Raw genomic sequence first — 17,995 nt, forward strand, 5'->3', positions numbered from 1 at the left:
ATGTCGGAGAGTTCGAGGAGCATCTAAAGTCCCTGCTGAATTTGAAATTGATCTGTCAGTGCCTTGGCTCTTCGATTTTTGCTCTTCAGAGTTGTCGAGTCATCTTGGCAGCCGTACCTGTCCACCAACCCACCAACCCCTCCCCACTCATGCATCCCGCATCCTGACTGGTCAGCTGGGGAACACTCTGACTCTCTGGGGATATAGGTTTCAGCTTTCAGCACTTTTCTCAGTGACCTTGAGGTAGTGCGGGATGCGACCTCTCAGCTTCCAACAGAGCTGAACCGCTCAACCGCTATGACCAACAGCAGTCAAGGAGGATGAGGTGGATGCAACGGATGCAAATGTGGCTGACAGGGGCTGGGCGGGGGAGGGTCTAGGTAGAGGATGAAGCTGCCAACCACGTGGTCACAGAATGATCAACTTTAGCTGCGTTGGAAGAAAGCGGATGTTGCCCATTTTCAGGGAAACAATATGTTTTTTCAAATCTGACTTCCATTTCCCTTGAAAAACGGACGGGACTCCGCTTAGGCGTCTTTCTACGCCTGTTACGTTAGGTTAGAGAATGAGAGTTGTGCAGATTTTGTCTGTGTCAGCCTGTCAGGTGTATGCCTCTGCTGTTGAATATGTCAATCTGAACCTGTGGTATAACCTGTGTATAATTTCCCCATGTTTCTATACCACTTGCAGTATTACTGTACATATCTGAAGTGTCTGTTGGAATTATACAGAGCAGACAGTAAATCAGTTTCTTGTTGAAACATTGATTACAAGGGTCTAAGGGCAAACAGGGCATACTTGTGCTGACGGTATTTATTGTGCTTTCCGTGTATCTGCTGTACAATTTGAAAGCATCACACATTACACAAATCTTGTATACATGAATTACATTTTTATTTGTGGATAGGATCACCTTTCAGTATGATCTTACATTGATGATTGCTTTGGAAAATGGTAGCACCAGGGGCAAACATTTATTGCCTATTACATCTGATTGATTCCAATTCAGATTTGTGCTCTAGTCTATGACACCATGTCTTGTTTTGCACACTTTGTACAAAATAATAAATGCAGTACTACAGGATATTTCTTAACGTAGCTCTTTATTAGCTAGCTATAACTGGCGTGTTCACGTATCGCCAACCAGGATCAAACTGACCATGACCTAACCATTTGGGTGGTCTTAACCAATCATAGCACAGTATGATATGGCGGTAAAATGCATCCAATTATAATTCAGTATGTTTACACATATGAATATTACAACTAATTGCTCACCAATACTTTTTGAATGTGCAAAGGTTGTTTGTTTTTCTATGTTGCCAAATGAGACCAGGGATGATAATATAGCAGCAGCATACCATTTCCATACAAACCACAGCTATCCAAATCAAATATTGTGACAGCATTTCATCCAAAAGAGGAATTTACAGAATTCAGCTTTTTTTGATTATGATAATACTCTATAGATGTATAATGTTTATATTTATGTACATATATGGCACTTGATGACATTAAATCAAGAAAATCCATTTGCCCACAAAACGAAAGCAATGGGCGCTTGGGTGTAAATAAAAGAAAGAATAAATGAATTTAAAAGTCCCAGGTGTCAGCATTTGCAGCACCCCCCCCCCCCCCCCAATTGAGTGATCACATAGGTTAAGGTCAATGGTGCAAGCTCAGGCAACCAAAACAACGATAGTGCTGACATCAAAGATGTGAGATGAGTAATATACTGGAAGAATGTATATCATTTGAGTACATTTGATCCTAAAACTGCCAAATAATGTGTGTGTTTCATTGCTATAATGGTATGTGGTGTGTAAACCCGGTGGAATGTCGTAAAAACACCATCACACCACAAATTGGATACATTTTGGCTCATTATTCATATATAGTGCAAGTATTTACTCCATGTTCAACAGCTGACGTGAACGACAGAGTGAATGTCAACACATACATTATATGCTTTTAAGAAGCACTTTACAAAATATAGGCTAAACCATAATCTATAAACGTTGCATCAGTGCCTTCTCATAGATATATGACAAACGTTTGTTTTTTAGGTGTCAGTAAAAGACAAATAAAATCGATCTACCCCACCTACTTCGCAAGCGAAGTTGGTGTGATAAAATATACACCACATTCTTGTTAAATATATTTAAATTCTTTGTACAATTGTTCCAGTCAGTGGTGCTGAAATGCACAGCTCTCGCACTTAAGCCGCATGCAAAAAAAATAAAAATACGCTACATATTTGCAACTTCTTCGGTGGTTTATCTACTTCTGTGTCTGATACCACACAGCAAAGAAATACACCAGTTGGAAAAATCCAACGCATGCGACACACTGCACGCAGTGCTACGCACCACAACCTTGTCCAGCAGATGAGTCGCAGTGGTGCGGATTGCCTCCCATTGAAATGAATGGCCCTCCGCGAGAACCCATACAGTTTGACGCAACCGGTGTCCACGAGGCTTGTCTTGGGCCTTCTCAATATGCTACACATAGGCGGAGTCACTTGATTGAGTGCGGCCGAAATTGGGCATGCTCATTCTAGGCATGTCTTTGTTACGGATCTCGTAGATGGACTTCCTCCTGGCCTGCACGCCTTTGACAGCTACTTTGATCTTCTTCCATCCAAGATGATTGAGTTCAGCCAAGTTCAGGAGCACACAGACGCCACTGACCGCAAACATGAAGACCAGAAACACAGTCTTCTCCGTGGGTCTTGAAACGTAGCATTCTACATCTTTGATGCAGGGGTATCGATCACACTCATATACCGCGGGGACATTGAATCCGTACAGGAAATATTGACCCACCAGGAACCCTATCTCTAGAGCGTTTCGGAAAACCACTTGGATGATGTAAAATCTTGAGATGCCCTCCTGCCTCCTCATTTTAGACTTTCCACTAGTTCTCATGGCCGAATTTGGGATGTCCTTCACCTCCAAGCAGTCGGGCTCGGCTTCTTTCGTGGAGTTCTCCGTGTTCTGGAGTACTCCATTTACAATAGTGTTTTTGATCTTTTTGCTGTCGTCTCTTTTGATGGAATCTTGGCGCTTGTCCAAGGAGAGGAACACGGTGGAGTACCCCCGCTCCAAGCGCTCCTTTTGCTTGGCAGACTGGTGCACGGAGTAGGTGATGAAACAGAGACTAGGGGTACACACCAAAATAATCTGAAACACCCAATATCTGATGTGGGAAATGGGGAACGCCTTGTCGTAGCAAGCCTGGTTACAGCCGGGCTGCAGGGTGTTGCACACAAACATGGACTGCTCGTCATCATAGACCGTCTCTCCAATGATCGCAACGATTAGAATCCGGAAAATCACCACCACTGTTAGGAGGATCCTACAAAACAAACAAGCGCACAATCAAAATGTTGCTGTTGAGATGTGCAGAGATGATCGGCTTAATCATAAAACAAACAGATAGACAATTAGCGATGGCAAACTAATACTGGCTCTAGTGCACTAAACGGGCGCTTGGGAGCTGTCCAGTGCTGAAAGCCACTAGTCAGTTCTGAAAGAAAAGCGCTACAGCACTATTCACCTCAAGCGTCAGCTCTCTTGTAACAAAATGTGCACATTTAGTGTTTCCAAAAACATTATTCGTGAATGTTATGTTTATGCCATGATCCCCTATTGGTTCACATTTTTTGTATAGTCATGAATCTTGTTTTTTGCGTTTTTGTACCGTTCTGCACGCTTAATCGCTTATAGTAACCTACTTGGTCATCAAACACACACTCATGGTAAGACTTTTACAAAGCTATCCTCACGTTCCCTCTTACCTTCCGATCATAGTAGAGTGCTGTTGGACAGCTGCCTCCAAGAGACGCTCTAATATTGTCCACTCCCCCATTGTCATTCATTTGGAGATGATGGCACACCGTGCACCGTTCTTGTGGAATCTATTGTTTCCCTTGTTTTACTCTCCGGATGCTCCAATATCTGGAGAATGCATTGGTAACGCGCCGCTGCTGCGTGCGCTCCTGCCTTCTGCCTCCTGCGCCTCTGCTAAAAGATCACTTGACAACCCAAGCACTTTTGCTCGCGCGAGTCTGAGTGCTGATTAGTAGAAAGCCCTCCTATTTTTGATGGCGCGCGCTGGACGGCAGGTCGCGCCGTGCTTGAATGGAGGGCAGTTGAGTGTAATGTTGGTCGGGCGCTAATCCTGCTTTAAGTAGACTACCCTTGCGTCACGCGCAGACAGTTTGGTGGAGAGAGGCCAGAGACACCAGTTTTTTTTTTGTTTCATTATTCTCCAAGTATACTGCAGCAGATTCATCTTTAATAAAAATAATTGGTTATAAGCTCAAATCACGGGGGATGGCTGTTGCCTGTAAGACAACCACATGACAGTGACAGAACGAATAGTGGCAACAGAGGAAGAGAGAGAGAAGGGAGAGAGAGAGCGAAATAGGGGGGGGGGGGGGTAGGAAGGGGGATAATTGTTTTGTTTCAGTCTGTATTCCGTAGATTATTATTGTTGCAATGTTGGAGGGAGGGAAGGCAGATTGAAACATGCCTGCAGGGCTAAGCATTAATCGACCCTTGACCATGACAAGACATCCTACACATGATATCCTTTTCCGATGGCTATAGTCTGTCTAAAAACAGATGTTTTCATTTTGTCTGTTTTAGGCAAAACAACAATCCATTGTCTAAGCATTTGTTGGTATGAAAACCAGGACAATTCCTTAGATAAACGTGGCTGTGCGATTACTAGGTTGAGTAACGCTTTAAAGGGTTGCCTCAGAGGGTTTAAAGATAGCAACAACTTACTTAGTGGACTGCCACAAGTAGTTATTTTTTGTGTGTGACTGGACTTAACATGTAGGCCTATGTGACTAATCTTCCTACTAGGAATTAGTTAGCCTGTATTATCAATGGATAGCCTATGGTAAACAGGTATGTTTCTCCTGAATTATGAAACAACAATAACCAATATGCTCCATCAGGTTGTGAACAGATGAGAGATGAGATGAAGATGGTATACAAGCTCCTAGGTCTTGTTTATTTATAAAGCAAATAAATATCCACATCATATACAGTAAATTCATTCAGGAACCAGTAAAATAACCAAATATAAATTGCACTTTGGTGTAAACAAACTGTACATCATCAACAAAACATAAAACAGGGGCCTGCCTGGATTTGTAACTTCCATATCGATCATAAACAACATATCCATAGGCAGAGGTAATGTACAGAGTTTTTGCATCCGTGGGCGTCTGACTGTCGCAGGGGAGAGCAATTTGTCAATGGGGCGCTTAAAAGCATTTCCTGTGAACGATGGAGGGGCCTGCCTCGTCGTACTCCTGCTTGCTGATCCACATCTGCTGGAAAGTGGACAGGGAAGCCAGGATGGAGCCGCCGATCCAGACGGAGTACTTGCGCTCGGGGGGAGCGATGATCTAGAGGAGGGGGAAGAGGGAAAGTCCTTTCAATATGTAGTGCATTATAATGCATCATACAGTTCATTATTTGTGTTACCGTGATTGGTCATTAGTAACACTGTGAGATTGTAGTCAGGTTGGTCTTAGATGGTCAGTTTGTGGTCTTCAGTAAGCAGGTGAGACTTGAGAAGAATATTTACCTTGATCTTCATAGTGCTGGGGGCCAGGGCGGTGATCTCCTTCTGCATACGGTCAGCAATACCAGGGTACATGGTGGTGCCTCCTGACAGGACGTTGTTGGCATACAGGTCCTTACGGATGTCAATGTCACATTTCATGATGCTGTTGTAGGTAGTCTCATGGATACCAGCAGACTCCATGCCTGGCGAGATAGAAGAGAACATGTTGTAAGCGAATGCTCTGGATTAGGTCTAACTGGTGCTGAAATGGACAACTCCCTCACCACTTTATTAAAAACATATGTTTGGCAGTAGTTGGTGTTATGTAGCTGTTGTAAAGGCTATGTGAAAAAAATGGGCCTTTTCTTGTCTTTTAAAGAAGTCAAAATGTGTTGATGGTCAATGAGTTACACAACACTTCTAAGATACCTACCGATGAAAGAAGGCTGGAAGAGGGTCTCGGGGCAGCGGAAACGCTCGTTACCGATGGTGATGACCTGACCGTCGGGCAGCTCGTAGCTCTTCTCCAGAGAGGAGGAGGAGGCAGCGGTGGCCATCTCATTCTCAAAGTCCAGGGCCACGTAGCACAGCTTCTCCTTGATGTCACGCACGATCTCACGCTCGGCTGTTACAATAGAAGATTCAAAGTTGTAGCAGTTTGGTCAAAATGGTGAATAACAATGGACTACCATTCAATATCAAACACACCGTATCCTCCTATCATATATGCCCCGGAGTTACGGACTCACCGGTGGTAACGAAGGAGTAGCCACGCTCAGTCAGAATCTTCATCAGGTAGTCAGTGAGGTCGCGACCGGCCAGATCCAGACGCATGATGGCGTGGGGCAGAGCATAACCCTCATAGATGGGGACATTGTGGGTCACACCATCACCAGAGTCCAGCACAATACCTTATTATATGAGGCAGAATAATATGTAAACCATGGAAATGGAATAGAACAGCTTCATGTTTAATGGTGTAATCTATGTTTCACAATGAAAGGTTGCATGGGACTCAGTATTGCACCTCTTAAATGTAACTGCATCTGCATGTTATGGAACAGAGTATTTCTCCTCTGCCCGCTTCTCACCTGTGGTACGACCCGAGGCGTAGAGGGACAGCACGGCCTGGATGGCCACGTACATGGCGGGCACGTTGAAGGTCTCGAACATGATCTGGGTCATCTTCTCCCTGTTGGCCTTGGGGTTAAGGGGGGCCTCAGTGAGCAGGGTGGGGTGCTCCTCGGGGGCCACGCGCAGCTCGTTGTAGAAGGTATGGTGCCAGATCTTCTCCATGTCGTCCCAGTTGGTGATGATGCCGTGCTCGATGGGGTACTTGAGGGTCAGGATACCTCTCTTGCTCTGGGCCTCGTCTCCTACATAAGAGTCCTTCTGACCCATACCCACCATCACACCCTGTAGAGGAAGGAAGGAAACAAACTTAGTCAAAACACAATTCCCCAAAGTCAAACACAGGGACAAATAAATGTAAGCTACTATAGCATAGGACATTCATTCACAATTAAATGGTCTAGTGGTAAGGTAAAATACAATTGTAAGCAGATTATCAAGGGTAATGCATAATGTATGGACAATTAAGTCTGGGAAACACCCAGTTTGAAGGTTGCATCCTCATGAATGTTTCATTGCTTTCATGCTGTGGACCTTACCTGATGACGGGGGCGACCAACGATGGAGGGGAACACAGCGCGAGGTGCATCATCTCCAGCAAAGCCAGCCTTCACCAGACCAGAGCCATTGTCGCACACAAGGGCAGTAGTCTCATCGTCGTCACACATGATGTCAGCTGGGTTTCTGTTTTGACAAAACGTACATTATGGCTAAGTATAGGCCTACAGATGTAGGATCTTAATTTTAGCCAGTTTGCTACAGCAGGAAAATAATCCTGCATCAACAGGAAATTGACATTTTTGTAGGGGTTGATACATTTTTCGTAAGGGAAAATCAGTATAGGCCTACAGTCTCCTACAGTATAAGGGCCATACAAGTCTAACAAACTTGTTTTAGGTCATTATTTATTTACATTTCTTTTAAAACCCTAGACTGGGCAGAACAATGTAAATTAATGTATTATTAATCTAATAATAATAATAATCTGTAGGTTATTATTAAATATGATGAATAATCAATTTCGCTTGTAGGTCTGAATCTGATGGAAAACGGACTAACACAAATAAAAAACATGTGCAACATTTAGGCTACAACAGCTATTTATTTTATCAATATCCAACAACAACAAAAAGAAGTGTCTTGAAAATTCAACCTGTCAAATTTTAAATGAAAGCCGATTAATAAATCCAGTTGTCCGGTTGCAAACTAGAGAAGTCCAATTCAACATCTTTGAAGTGGCTCCAACCTAGGCCTAGGCTACAAGTTTACCGTAGTAGAGTGACAAGTTGTCAGGTACTCACCAAGTAGCCTGTCCTCTGAATGAGCAGCGGTAGACTTGTGAGGGCAGACACCAATTTATACTCTACAAGTGCCACTACGCCCGGCGACCCCTTTCTCCTTATTTGGTAGCCAGCCCCTGCGCCATTGAGAGCGGAGTGGCAATGAACGGAAGGGCGGGAAGAACAGAGCAGAGGCTCGCTGACTCCTGAAGCCCCATGTATGGAAGGGAACCCGCGCGGACAGACACAGCTGTGTGACGAGGTGTGGAGGTATTCCCTCTATTTCTAACGCGTCAAAGTGAGTAGACACAAAGAATAATGTTATTTTATGGCCTTAGGTTTCATTAGCACACGCGTTGTTCCCTCTTATAGAATTGACCATGCCTTGGATTTAGGTTTAGACCTATATTTTCAGGGATGGGTTATGTGAGGGTTAAAAAATATATGTGAATCAACCCATCTTATTTTAGCTCTTAGCAATGCTCTTTATTATGAATGATGACTTTAATGTTATGACTTTAATGTTCAGTATATGACTCCATCCCTACTAGTGTGTGTGTGTGTGTGTGTGTGTGTGTGTGTGTGTGTGTGTGTGTGTGTGTGTGTGTGTGTGTGTGTGTGTGTGTGTGTGTGTGTGTGTGTGTGTGTGTGTGTGTGTGTGTGTGTGTGTGTGTGTGTGTGTGTTTGTATGTGTCACTGTCTGTGACTCATAGGTGTGATAAGGAAAGCACTGTTAGGGCTTGCGTCATCCATCCAGTTTAGCCTATGAGTTAGTGATTCCTCTTCATGTAGGACATATGTTCACCAGTGGAGGCTGCTGAGGGGAGAACAGCTCCTAATAATGGTTGGAATGGAATATAATGGCTGGAATGGAGTGAATGAAATGGAATGGTATCAAACAGATTCATTTTTATTTAGTACATTTTTTTAAATGTAACCTTTATTTAACTAGGCAAGTGAGTTAAGAACAAATTCTTATTTAAAATGACGGCCTACACCGGCCAGACATGGACGACGCTGGGCCAATTGTGCGCCGCCTTATGGGACTCCCAATCACTGGTGGTTGTGATACAGCCTGGATGAAGCACATGAAAACCATGTGCTTGATGCCATTCCATTTACTCCATTCCATCCATTATTAGGAGCCGTCCTCCCCTCACTAGCCTGCACTGACGTTCACACATGTCATTTCCATAATAGGAATGAGTTCAATATGATTCAATATGAGCCATTGAATGTCCCAGGGAGACCTTAGAGATGGATGAAATTCATTGGCTTTTATCGATATGCATACAGCCATATATAAAGGAATATGAAATTAGTAAGACCTGAAAGCGGACAATTTATGATCTGCTTGTGACATTCAATTGACATAGATAGGAAATGATTAATGAGACACATTTCATAAGTCATAATTGCACTCACTCCCCATTCCTCCAACAGTTGAAGCACATCATTTGCCATCTTTATGTTACCTTGGGATGAGTCTTATATATATATTTGAATATTTAGCCATGGGGTACTTTAGTGTTGGGTGTTTGAGTGGGCAGGAAAGCTTCACTTCTCTCCAAGTGATCACCGGAACTCTGATCAGTTCCCTAGTCATTCAACCCACCTTAACACATACATATATAGCTCTGGGGGTGAAGTTCCCCCTAGGAAGGCTTACAGATCTAGGATCAGCTTTCTGTCCCCCATTCCCAACCTTCTCCATTTAGTGGGGAAATGCAAAACTGACCCAGGCTCAGCATCTAGGGGCAACTTCACCCTACTACCTCTGTCCTACATACAATACAAACACACTCACACACCAGATATGCAAACGATGCTGACGGAGAGGTTATTAACTTAAAAATGATCAGTGCTGTGACTTCCTATGGTGAAATCAGCTGTCCAATGCCCAGAATGGAATAGTTAGAGCAAGGCCATGGTCACTAGGGATTATAGTCTGGCTGGCACAAGACTCTCCCTTCCTCACACGTTACATTCTCACTCTTACAGTGTTATTTCACTATAAGAAACACATCACTGCAGCATCGAGTTATGCATTTGTGCCGTGTATGTTTATCCTGATTCCCTGGACGTATATGTCTTTTTTTGTAGGTGTAAATGGGTTTTTGGTACCGTGGCTATCGCAGCAAGATTGACCTCTTCCTATCCTCTGACACTGGGGGAAGTCATGTGACTAGATGATGTAACAGACAACCACTTCTGCTTTACCCATAATCCCACCCGCATTCTCTGTCTGAGCATCTGTCAGCTGGCTCAGGTCTTCTGGCCTGGGGCAAATGGTTGGGGGTTGGGAAGAGGGGGGTCGAGGTTAGAAATAACTGGGATGTTTATAACTTTGCGATGCTTAACATGACAAAAAGTCAGATTTGTGATTAGCTTGTTTCACTGTATTTTGGTGGCAAAACAACTAGCCTGTGAAGTGTCCATTTCTAAAATTGATTTTGAAAGGCAAAATCTTGAGCGCACAAGTTGAAAAACTTAAAAGTTACAGTACATTTCAAGCTCATAGCTTTCATTGTACTGATGGAATTATAAGTATGGGCATGCAGAGGCTACTAATTTACAGTAATCTACTGTACGTCCCTAGTGGTTCTAGTAATTTCTTATAATTCTCTTGGGTGAACTTCTTAAACCGAATCAGCATTAAACTTAATTTCTTTAAAATAAGATATCATTCCGAATGAGCCTATTACTCTATGAAGTGAGGCTTTCATGTTTTATGTTTCTTAATCCTTTCCTATGTGCTAACTTTTTGAATCTTTCATACTGTACGCTTGGTTTTAATCTCTTAATGCTATGTACATTTTCTCATATATCTGTAACTTCTCCGGCTCCAATTCAACTGTGTATTGTATCATTTCCACACATCAATTTGTTCTAAATCTTTACTTTGATTACTGGGTTCTTTACTTTGATTACTGGGTTCTTGGTTTATTATACATGTTGAGCAGGATTCAACAGTAGACACCATAGTCTGCAAGTGTAAACTACAGTTTGAAACCCACGTTTTGTGAACAATATGACATCGGCATATTAGTCGTGTTAGAATACACTTGAAAAAAGTAGTTCTGGAAGCACGCCTCATATCCTGCGCTGCTTTGCATTCTGTAGGGGATCTGCATAAATGAATGTATTAACCTTCGGTATTAACTTAGGCATATCCATATTCATAAAGCGTTAATTATGCACAAGTGTAGTTGTTCCTTTGTTGCCTAAAAAAGCCATATATTAGCTAAGCCTATACCTGAACAGTGGGTAAGCGTTTGTTTGTCTTGACCTCACCACCCACGACTCTTATAATGTATTATATATATATATATAAACACATTTTGAATACGTTTTGTGCTGCTGCTATGACAGATGGTATCTAGATTTGTTTAGTGTTGGAATGGTGAACTGACCAATATTTATGTTTGTTTAGACGTACTGTAAATACTGTTAATCGTAATACTCAACAAACATGACCTATATGCAGCATGAATATTCTCTACTAACGGTATGTTGCTGCTTCTTATCATTCCCTCCTGTCTGCGGTCTTGTCCGTCAGTCCCCTCCTTTCTTTGACCCTCCAACATCCCATTAGCCTTTCACTGAAGCTTCATTTGGACATTTATTTATACTCACCAATCAGAAGCATTCTGCCGATACTGTATTTCAGGTGTAAAGAACCAAAACACAGATAGCGTTACTGTTAATACAATCTGAAGGGTCTTTTTATTTAGAGAGATACAGTTATAGAAAAGTGTGTGGTCATACGCACATCCTGAAAAACGTCAGTGCGTTGCTAATAAAGAATACTTTTAACTGTATCGTCATGGTTTTTTTTTGGGGGGGGGGGGGTTCAATCCTTTGGGAATCCTTAGGGAGGAAGAGGAACGATTGATCTCATCCCTTGGCTTCTAACCTCTCCCTCAAGCCTTCTGCTGTCGTCTCCGTGCATATTAAACAGCTGAGATTGATCTTCCGCCATCATTAAGGATTCCATCAATGTCAATTTAATTCCACCCAACGCCTGGGTTGAGTAAACCGAGCTGGCGTTTAGGAAACTTTAGACCTTCACTATCTGTGTTCAGTTCCCCAACGTTTCAATGTTGCTTTTGGCAATCTTACCATGCAGTCTTACTGTCCATGTTCTGCTTAGCTTTGGAGGACATATCTCACTAGCCTGGTCCCAGATCTGTTTGTGCTGTATAGCCAACTCCCATGGTCGTTGTTATGGCAAACAGAATCAACAGATCTGGGATCAGGCTACTATATAATCACATCACCTCCCCTATAGAATGTTTTGGCTTTAGCTTAGCTGCTTAATCAGCACTGCATGAGTTTCCGAATGTCTGCTGCTGAAATATAGCCTGCTTATCCTTTGCTGGTTGAAAACAAGTTAGAAAGACAGTAGTTTCTCTACTTGTGACCTGTCTGCCATTGAGAATGTAGCTTTTTGGTCGATACAAGAAGCGTAGGTTGCACTTCTAAGCAGATTTCGTTACCTTCAGCTACCTGATTTAGATACAGTTTGATCCTACGGTTTTCCTCAGAGTTCTTTGCGTCCTGCAGTATTCTAAATCCATACAGCAAGTCTGAGGATTTCATCAAACTGTTCTGGCTGTGAACGTGGGCTTGTTGGGTTGTTAGGTTCAGAGAGGTCCCACAATAGCCAAAGATGCGTAAAATAAGCACATAGATATGAATAATTGATATTCTCTTTTCGCCTGCACCAAAATGCAATATTTATGGGGCATTTTAGCCGGAGTTTGTTATTGTTCAGGGTGAAAGCATTTAGTCCCATAACAGGATACGCAAAGTAACCAACCATGTTTGTTTCCTTTTTTAGTGAGATGTTTTAGTGAATGGAGAGAATTGAAGTCATGCATTGCAGAATTGTGTCTATCTTCAAAGCCCTGAATTTGGACTCAAGGGTCACAACAGGTGTATTTCACAGTGAATAAAAACATTTGCTTTTAAAGCAACCAAATGACCTTTTGAATTGTGAAATTATTTCCAAATTATAAAATTGTGTACCTTTAAAATTGTATACCAAATATGTGTAAATGCCTAGTTGGACTATTGCCTTCTCTAGTCGAACATGATTGGTTGGTGACTGCTTGTTGAAACGGTGTAAAGGCTACTATATCCCTCTTATTCCTATGTATTCTCAGTATAAAGTCCTCTCTGGCCCTGAGCCAGGCATGTCAGGGAGCAGTATAGAATGGCATGACGGTGCCAGATCTATAATCTTATCTCTACGTTGGCAGGGAGGAGGGGTCATACCAGAGAAGAGCGTCCGCATCACAGGCGGCCGATGGCACCTTAATTGGGGAGGACAGTCTCATAGTAATGGCTGGAACGGAATAAATGGAATGCTATTGAACACAACAAACACACGGTTTCCATGTGTTTGATACCACTTCATTCACACTCCATTCCAGCCATTATAATGAGCCGTTCTCCCCTCAGCAGCCTCCTATGGTCTGCATACATAGGTTTGGTTTGCTCCTAGCAGAACACAACTAGGTGAAGCTATCGCTCTCGCTCTCGCTCTCGCTCTCGCTCTCGCTCTCGCTCTCTCCTTACCTTTATTTTACTGAGACACACCCCTCAAGCCTTACAGACACATAACGGGTGCATTTCCTCCTGAAGAATGATCTTTCACGATTGAGGTAATATGAGAAAAATAACTGAAAAAGAGCACCACCTACTGGTGGTGGACTCCGATAGAGATGTGGGTTTAGATATAGGTGCAACTGTCCCAGTGTCCCGGTAAGAGGACGGAAATGACCATTAAGAGACAGGTGTACAGAACACACGTTTATTGCCACACTCAAGACAGGCACACGCCCAGCAAACAGGGAGACAACTGAGGGGAGTGAATAGTGATAGTGGTTTATGATCAAAGGCACTAAAGTCAGGGAGTCCAGAAGAATGATTGTCCACGTGGAAATGTTCAAATGTGAGTTGATGTGGAGGCAGGAGTGTACAGAGGTTGTCTCAACCTGCCCTCCTCCTGGAAACAACTGAAGATTTGAGCGGCAGAGTGGGGTTCTGCTGCTCCCAGGCTAGGCCATTAATTGGCTGACCAGGTCACATGACACAAGTCAGGAGAGAGTTGCCCCTAGCAACGGAGTTTCCAAGGGCCAGAGGTGTGAAGCCGGGGAATGGTAGCCTCTGCTGGGCTGGAAAGTTTGTGTCTCTGTGTCCCAGGGCCAGAGAGAGGGTTTGAGTGAGGGTTTTCAACAGCCGCCCCAAAATGTACGAAGTACATTTTTACCTAAAACCCTCTTGTGAGGACGCGGCTTGGTGTGTCCTCTGTAGCCGCCCTGTGAAGTCCAGTGGTGGTTGTAGGGCACCAAAGGAGGCGGAAGTCCCGCCGCCTCATGTCGCCACCCGTTCAGTGGCGTGGATGGAGCTGGCAGTGAGGGACCAGGTGCTCACAGTGTCTGTGAGGCTGGTCTGTCCAGCAGGAGTCATGGGGGTCCATGCCCGTGCTGCTGGAGGTGTCCAAGTTGATGGAGGAGGCCATCCCACAGGGGCAGGCCTGGCGTCCTCGGCTGGAACAGGTAGTGAGCGCTGGTTAGGTGGTGGCTCTCCCATCGAGCCTGCATGGTCAGCCAGGTCCAGATGCAGACCCAAATCTGGTCCAGGCGGTGGATCCAAGGCTGGCACTGAATCAGGCAATGGTGTTGGGCCCAGAACAGGAGTGGGAGGCGGACCCAAGACTGGAGCTGAGTCAGCTGGTTGGTCCAGGACAGGGCCGGACATTTGACCTAGGATTGGGTCTGGCGATGGGCCCAGGTCAGTGCTGGACTGGTCTTCCAGGACTGCAGTGGACATTGGGACCAGAACTGCAGTCCGCTCTGATGCTGGCAGGTCCAGGAGAGATAGTGAGGGCTTAGGTGCTGGATTGGACGCCACCTGCGACTCCGACTGTAGAGTCAGCTTCGATGTCAGATGCAGGTCTGCGAGAGCAGAGGATAGTGTAGGGACCAGCACTGGAGTTGAGTCTGGGGATGGCTGGTCCAGCAGAGACACTAGCAAGAGTCTGCTGGAGTGTCTTTAAGGTGCTGGCTCGGGTACCAGCAGCTACAGATCTGGTCCTGCAGGTTGATTAGGCTGCAGCACTGGCAACGGCTCGACTGACTCAGGTGCTGCTTGAGTTGGCACCGGCTGGGGTGTGGAGTGGAGCTCTGCAGGCTGCTGGAACGACTTGGGCCTCGGTAGCCGTTGTGGGGCAGGCTCAAACGCTGGCAGTCAGTGGTCTGGCTGCACCTCTGTCGTCGGTTTGGGCGTCATGGCTGGGTGCAGTTCTGGCAACTGCTGGCTCGAAGGCTGGCAACGGGAGCTGTTGAGGACTGGTTGGGAAGTGATGCCCGTCGTGGCATCGTTGCTGGGGTCAGCACTGTCTCCAACTTAGGCGTCTGCTGGGTGGACCGGTGCGCCGGGGGCGGCACGGTTGGCTAGAGCTCAGAGTGCTGCATTGTTGGCTGGATTGCTGGAGTCCTGATGGCGATCTTGTGTACTGAGGAGCTGGGGATGGCACTGGCTGAGGAACCTTCTGTGGAGCTGGTGACCAATGGACATGTTGGAGTCTGCGTGGCGGCTGAACTGGCTGGGGGCTGTACCGGCAACCGTGGCACCCAAGCCGTTTGAGGCTGTGGTATTCAATTAGATCTGTGGACCATACTTTTTAAAAAATGTAGATCAGTCCTTTTGTGAACCCAGATCATTTATTTATAAGGTGCAGGCCAGGCGTTGGGCTGCTGCCAGTAACCAGGCGGAGGTTGTGGAGCTGGTGAGTGCTAGACTGGAGGGGGTCTCAGGACCGCTGCTGCAGGGCCTCTGTGGCGGCGTACTGCCGTGAGGTAGAGGTGCTGGTTTGAGAGAGGATTTTTAACAATAACTAGTCTTCACTGGCCCACAGGCTATTTCAAAGAAGACCTGAATTATTTGTGCAACTCTGACTGCGTCTCTGTTTGTGGACCTTTGCAAGTGCATGGTCAAACCAAAGTGTGTGGTCCTTTATAGGCCTATGTGGGGGTTCTTGATTGTGTTTGTGTGGAAATAAACAGACACTAGCACAGACGCTAGCAATGATCACCTGTCTTCCTGTTGTTTGCTTCCTTCAGTGTCCCGCTGCTCTCAACTGTGGCTGAGGATCAGAGTGGTGGTGGTGTCTGTCTCTCTCTGTCTTTGTGTGTGTGGCTGCTGTGGGGGAGGTGTTGGTGGGGGTACTCCTCTGGGGCAGCTGCTGCAGGGTCTAATAGAGTGACAGGGACAGGAGGACATGGGTGGTTATGGACCCCCTCTACCGACAGACGCTAGACCCTGTGCAGGCAGCCAGGCGGTAGGAGTGATTCACCAGAACAGGGGCTCTGACACCGGACATGCCTAGTTTGGTAAGCCATCTGCCAAAGACTGCAAAGTGGAGGGCAATTCCCAACTTGGACATGCAGAGTCCTTCTGACAGACAAAGGGGGGAGGGTGTTGGGAAGGGAGGTGTGTAGGGAAGTGATTGCACACACTATATTGAGCAGTGATTGTTTCACCTAGCTCTTACGCAACGCATATCATTTATGGCTAGGCATTGCAGGTCTCTTTAAAGATGCACTTTACTTAACAAAAGGCACATCTCAATATGTGGTCTAGGTATGACATGGAATGGCACAAGTTGGGGGGTGGGCATTCCTCTTTTGTCCTCTATTGTTCCTCAAGCAAGGGGGGAGGCCCGATGACATCAGAGTAAACCCATCAGACCAACTTGAATAGCCAACTCTTGAAAAACATATATTTTTTTACCCTCTTAAGTGTGTGTACATTTCTGTATTTATACTTGGGATATTGTTTTTCAACAGGAAAAGTCACACACAAAAAAATAGCAGGAGTGCGTGTTTAAACGCAAACCAAACCTGAGATGAAATCATTTTGACAGAAGACATGTCATCGCGTTATTTAAGAAACGTTCATACAGGGAGATACGTTTTGCAATCGTCCTTGACTATTGTATTCGTGTTGACATGAGTCAGCACTTCTTTACCGGAACATTTATACAGTTATCTGTCGTTCTCTTTTTCTACAGTTATACTGTAGACATGGGACATATGAACATCATCATAGAGAGATCAACATTTCCAAGGAGATACATATGATCATTTTCTTTCAGAGTACATGTTTAAAATTAGATTTGTTGAAGTAAGTCTTTTTGGCTTTAATGGATGACATGCTGTATAGTACGCTTATAAATGAGTCATTAACGTCATGAGACCCCAACTGGCTAGGCACACTGACCTATAGGAGGGCTCAGCATAGTAATGAGCAACATGGCTATCAAGCAGGAAGCCCTCCAAACATCAAATCAAATCAAATTTTATTAGTCACATACACATGGTTAGCAGATGTTAATGCGAGTGTAGCGAAATGCTTGTGCTTCTAGTTCCGACAATGCAGTAATAACCAACAAGTAATCTAACCTAACAATTCCACAACTACTACCTTATACACACACACAAGTGTAAAGGGATAAAGAATATGTACATAAAGATATATGAATGAGTGGTGGTACAGAACGGCATGGCAAGATGCAGTAGATGGTATAGAGTACGGTATATACATATGAGATGAGTACTGTAGGGTATGTAAACATAAAGTGGCATAGTTTAAAGTGGCTAGTGGTACATGTATTACATAAAGATGGCAAGATGCAGTAGATGATATAGAGTACAGTATATACATATGAGATGGGTAATGTAGGGTATGTAAACATTATATTAAGTGGCATTGTTTAAAGTGGCTAGTGGTACATTTTTACATAATTTCCATCAATTCCCATTTTTAAAGTGGCTGGAGTTGAGTCAGTATGTTGGCAGCGGCCGCTAAATGTTAGTGGTGGCTGTTTAACAGTCTGATGGCCTTGAGATAGAAGCTGTTTTTCAGTCTCTCGGTCCCGGCTTTGATGCACCTGTACTGACCTCGCCTTCTGGATGAAAGCGGGGTGA

At 44.6% G+C, this 17,995-nt stretch overlaps 2 protein-coding genes across 2 annotated transcripts; both read right to left on the reverse strand.

The window, feature by feature from the left end:
- Positions 1-872: 872 nt before the first annotated feature.
- Positions 873-4,719, reverse strand: LOC139556522 (gap junction delta-2 protein-like). Its single transcript, XM_071370578.1, has 2 exons — positions 3,800-4,719; positions 873-3,357 (listed from the first exon to the last, which is right to left on the reverse strand). The coding sequence occupies exons 1-2, from the start codon at positions 3,874-3,876 to the stop codon at positions 2,502-2,504; spliced, it is 933 nt and encodes a 310-aa protein (XP_071226679.1). The 5' UTR covers positions 3,877-4,719; the 3' UTR covers positions 873-2,501.
- Positions 4,720-4,999: 280 nt separating this feature from the next.
- actc2 (actin, alpha, cardiac muscle 2) lies at positions 5,000-8,124 on the reverse strand. Its single transcript, XM_071370577.1, has 7 exons — positions 8,019-8,124; positions 7,257-7,401; positions 6,678-7,002; positions 6,336-6,497; positions 6,020-6,211; positions 5,608-5,789; positions 5,000-5,425 (listed from the first exon to the last, which is right to left on the reverse strand). The coding sequence occupies exons 2-7, from the start codon at positions 7,383-7,385 to the stop codon at positions 5,282-5,284; spliced, it is 1,134 nt and encodes a 377-aa protein (XP_071226678.1). The 5' UTR covers positions 7,386-7,401; positions 8,019-8,124; the 3' UTR covers positions 5,000-5,281.
- Between the last annotated feature and the right edge of the window lie 9,871 nt (positions 8,125-17,995).

The sequence above is a fragment of the Salvelinus alpinus genome, chromosome 27 (genome assembly GCF_045679555.1).
Source record: "Salvelinus alpinus chromosome 27, SLU_Salpinus.1, whole genome shotgun sequence".
Classification (NCBI taxonomy): Eukaryota; Metazoa; Chordata; class Actinopteri; order Salmoniformes; family Salmonidae; genus Salvelinus; species Salvelinus alpinus.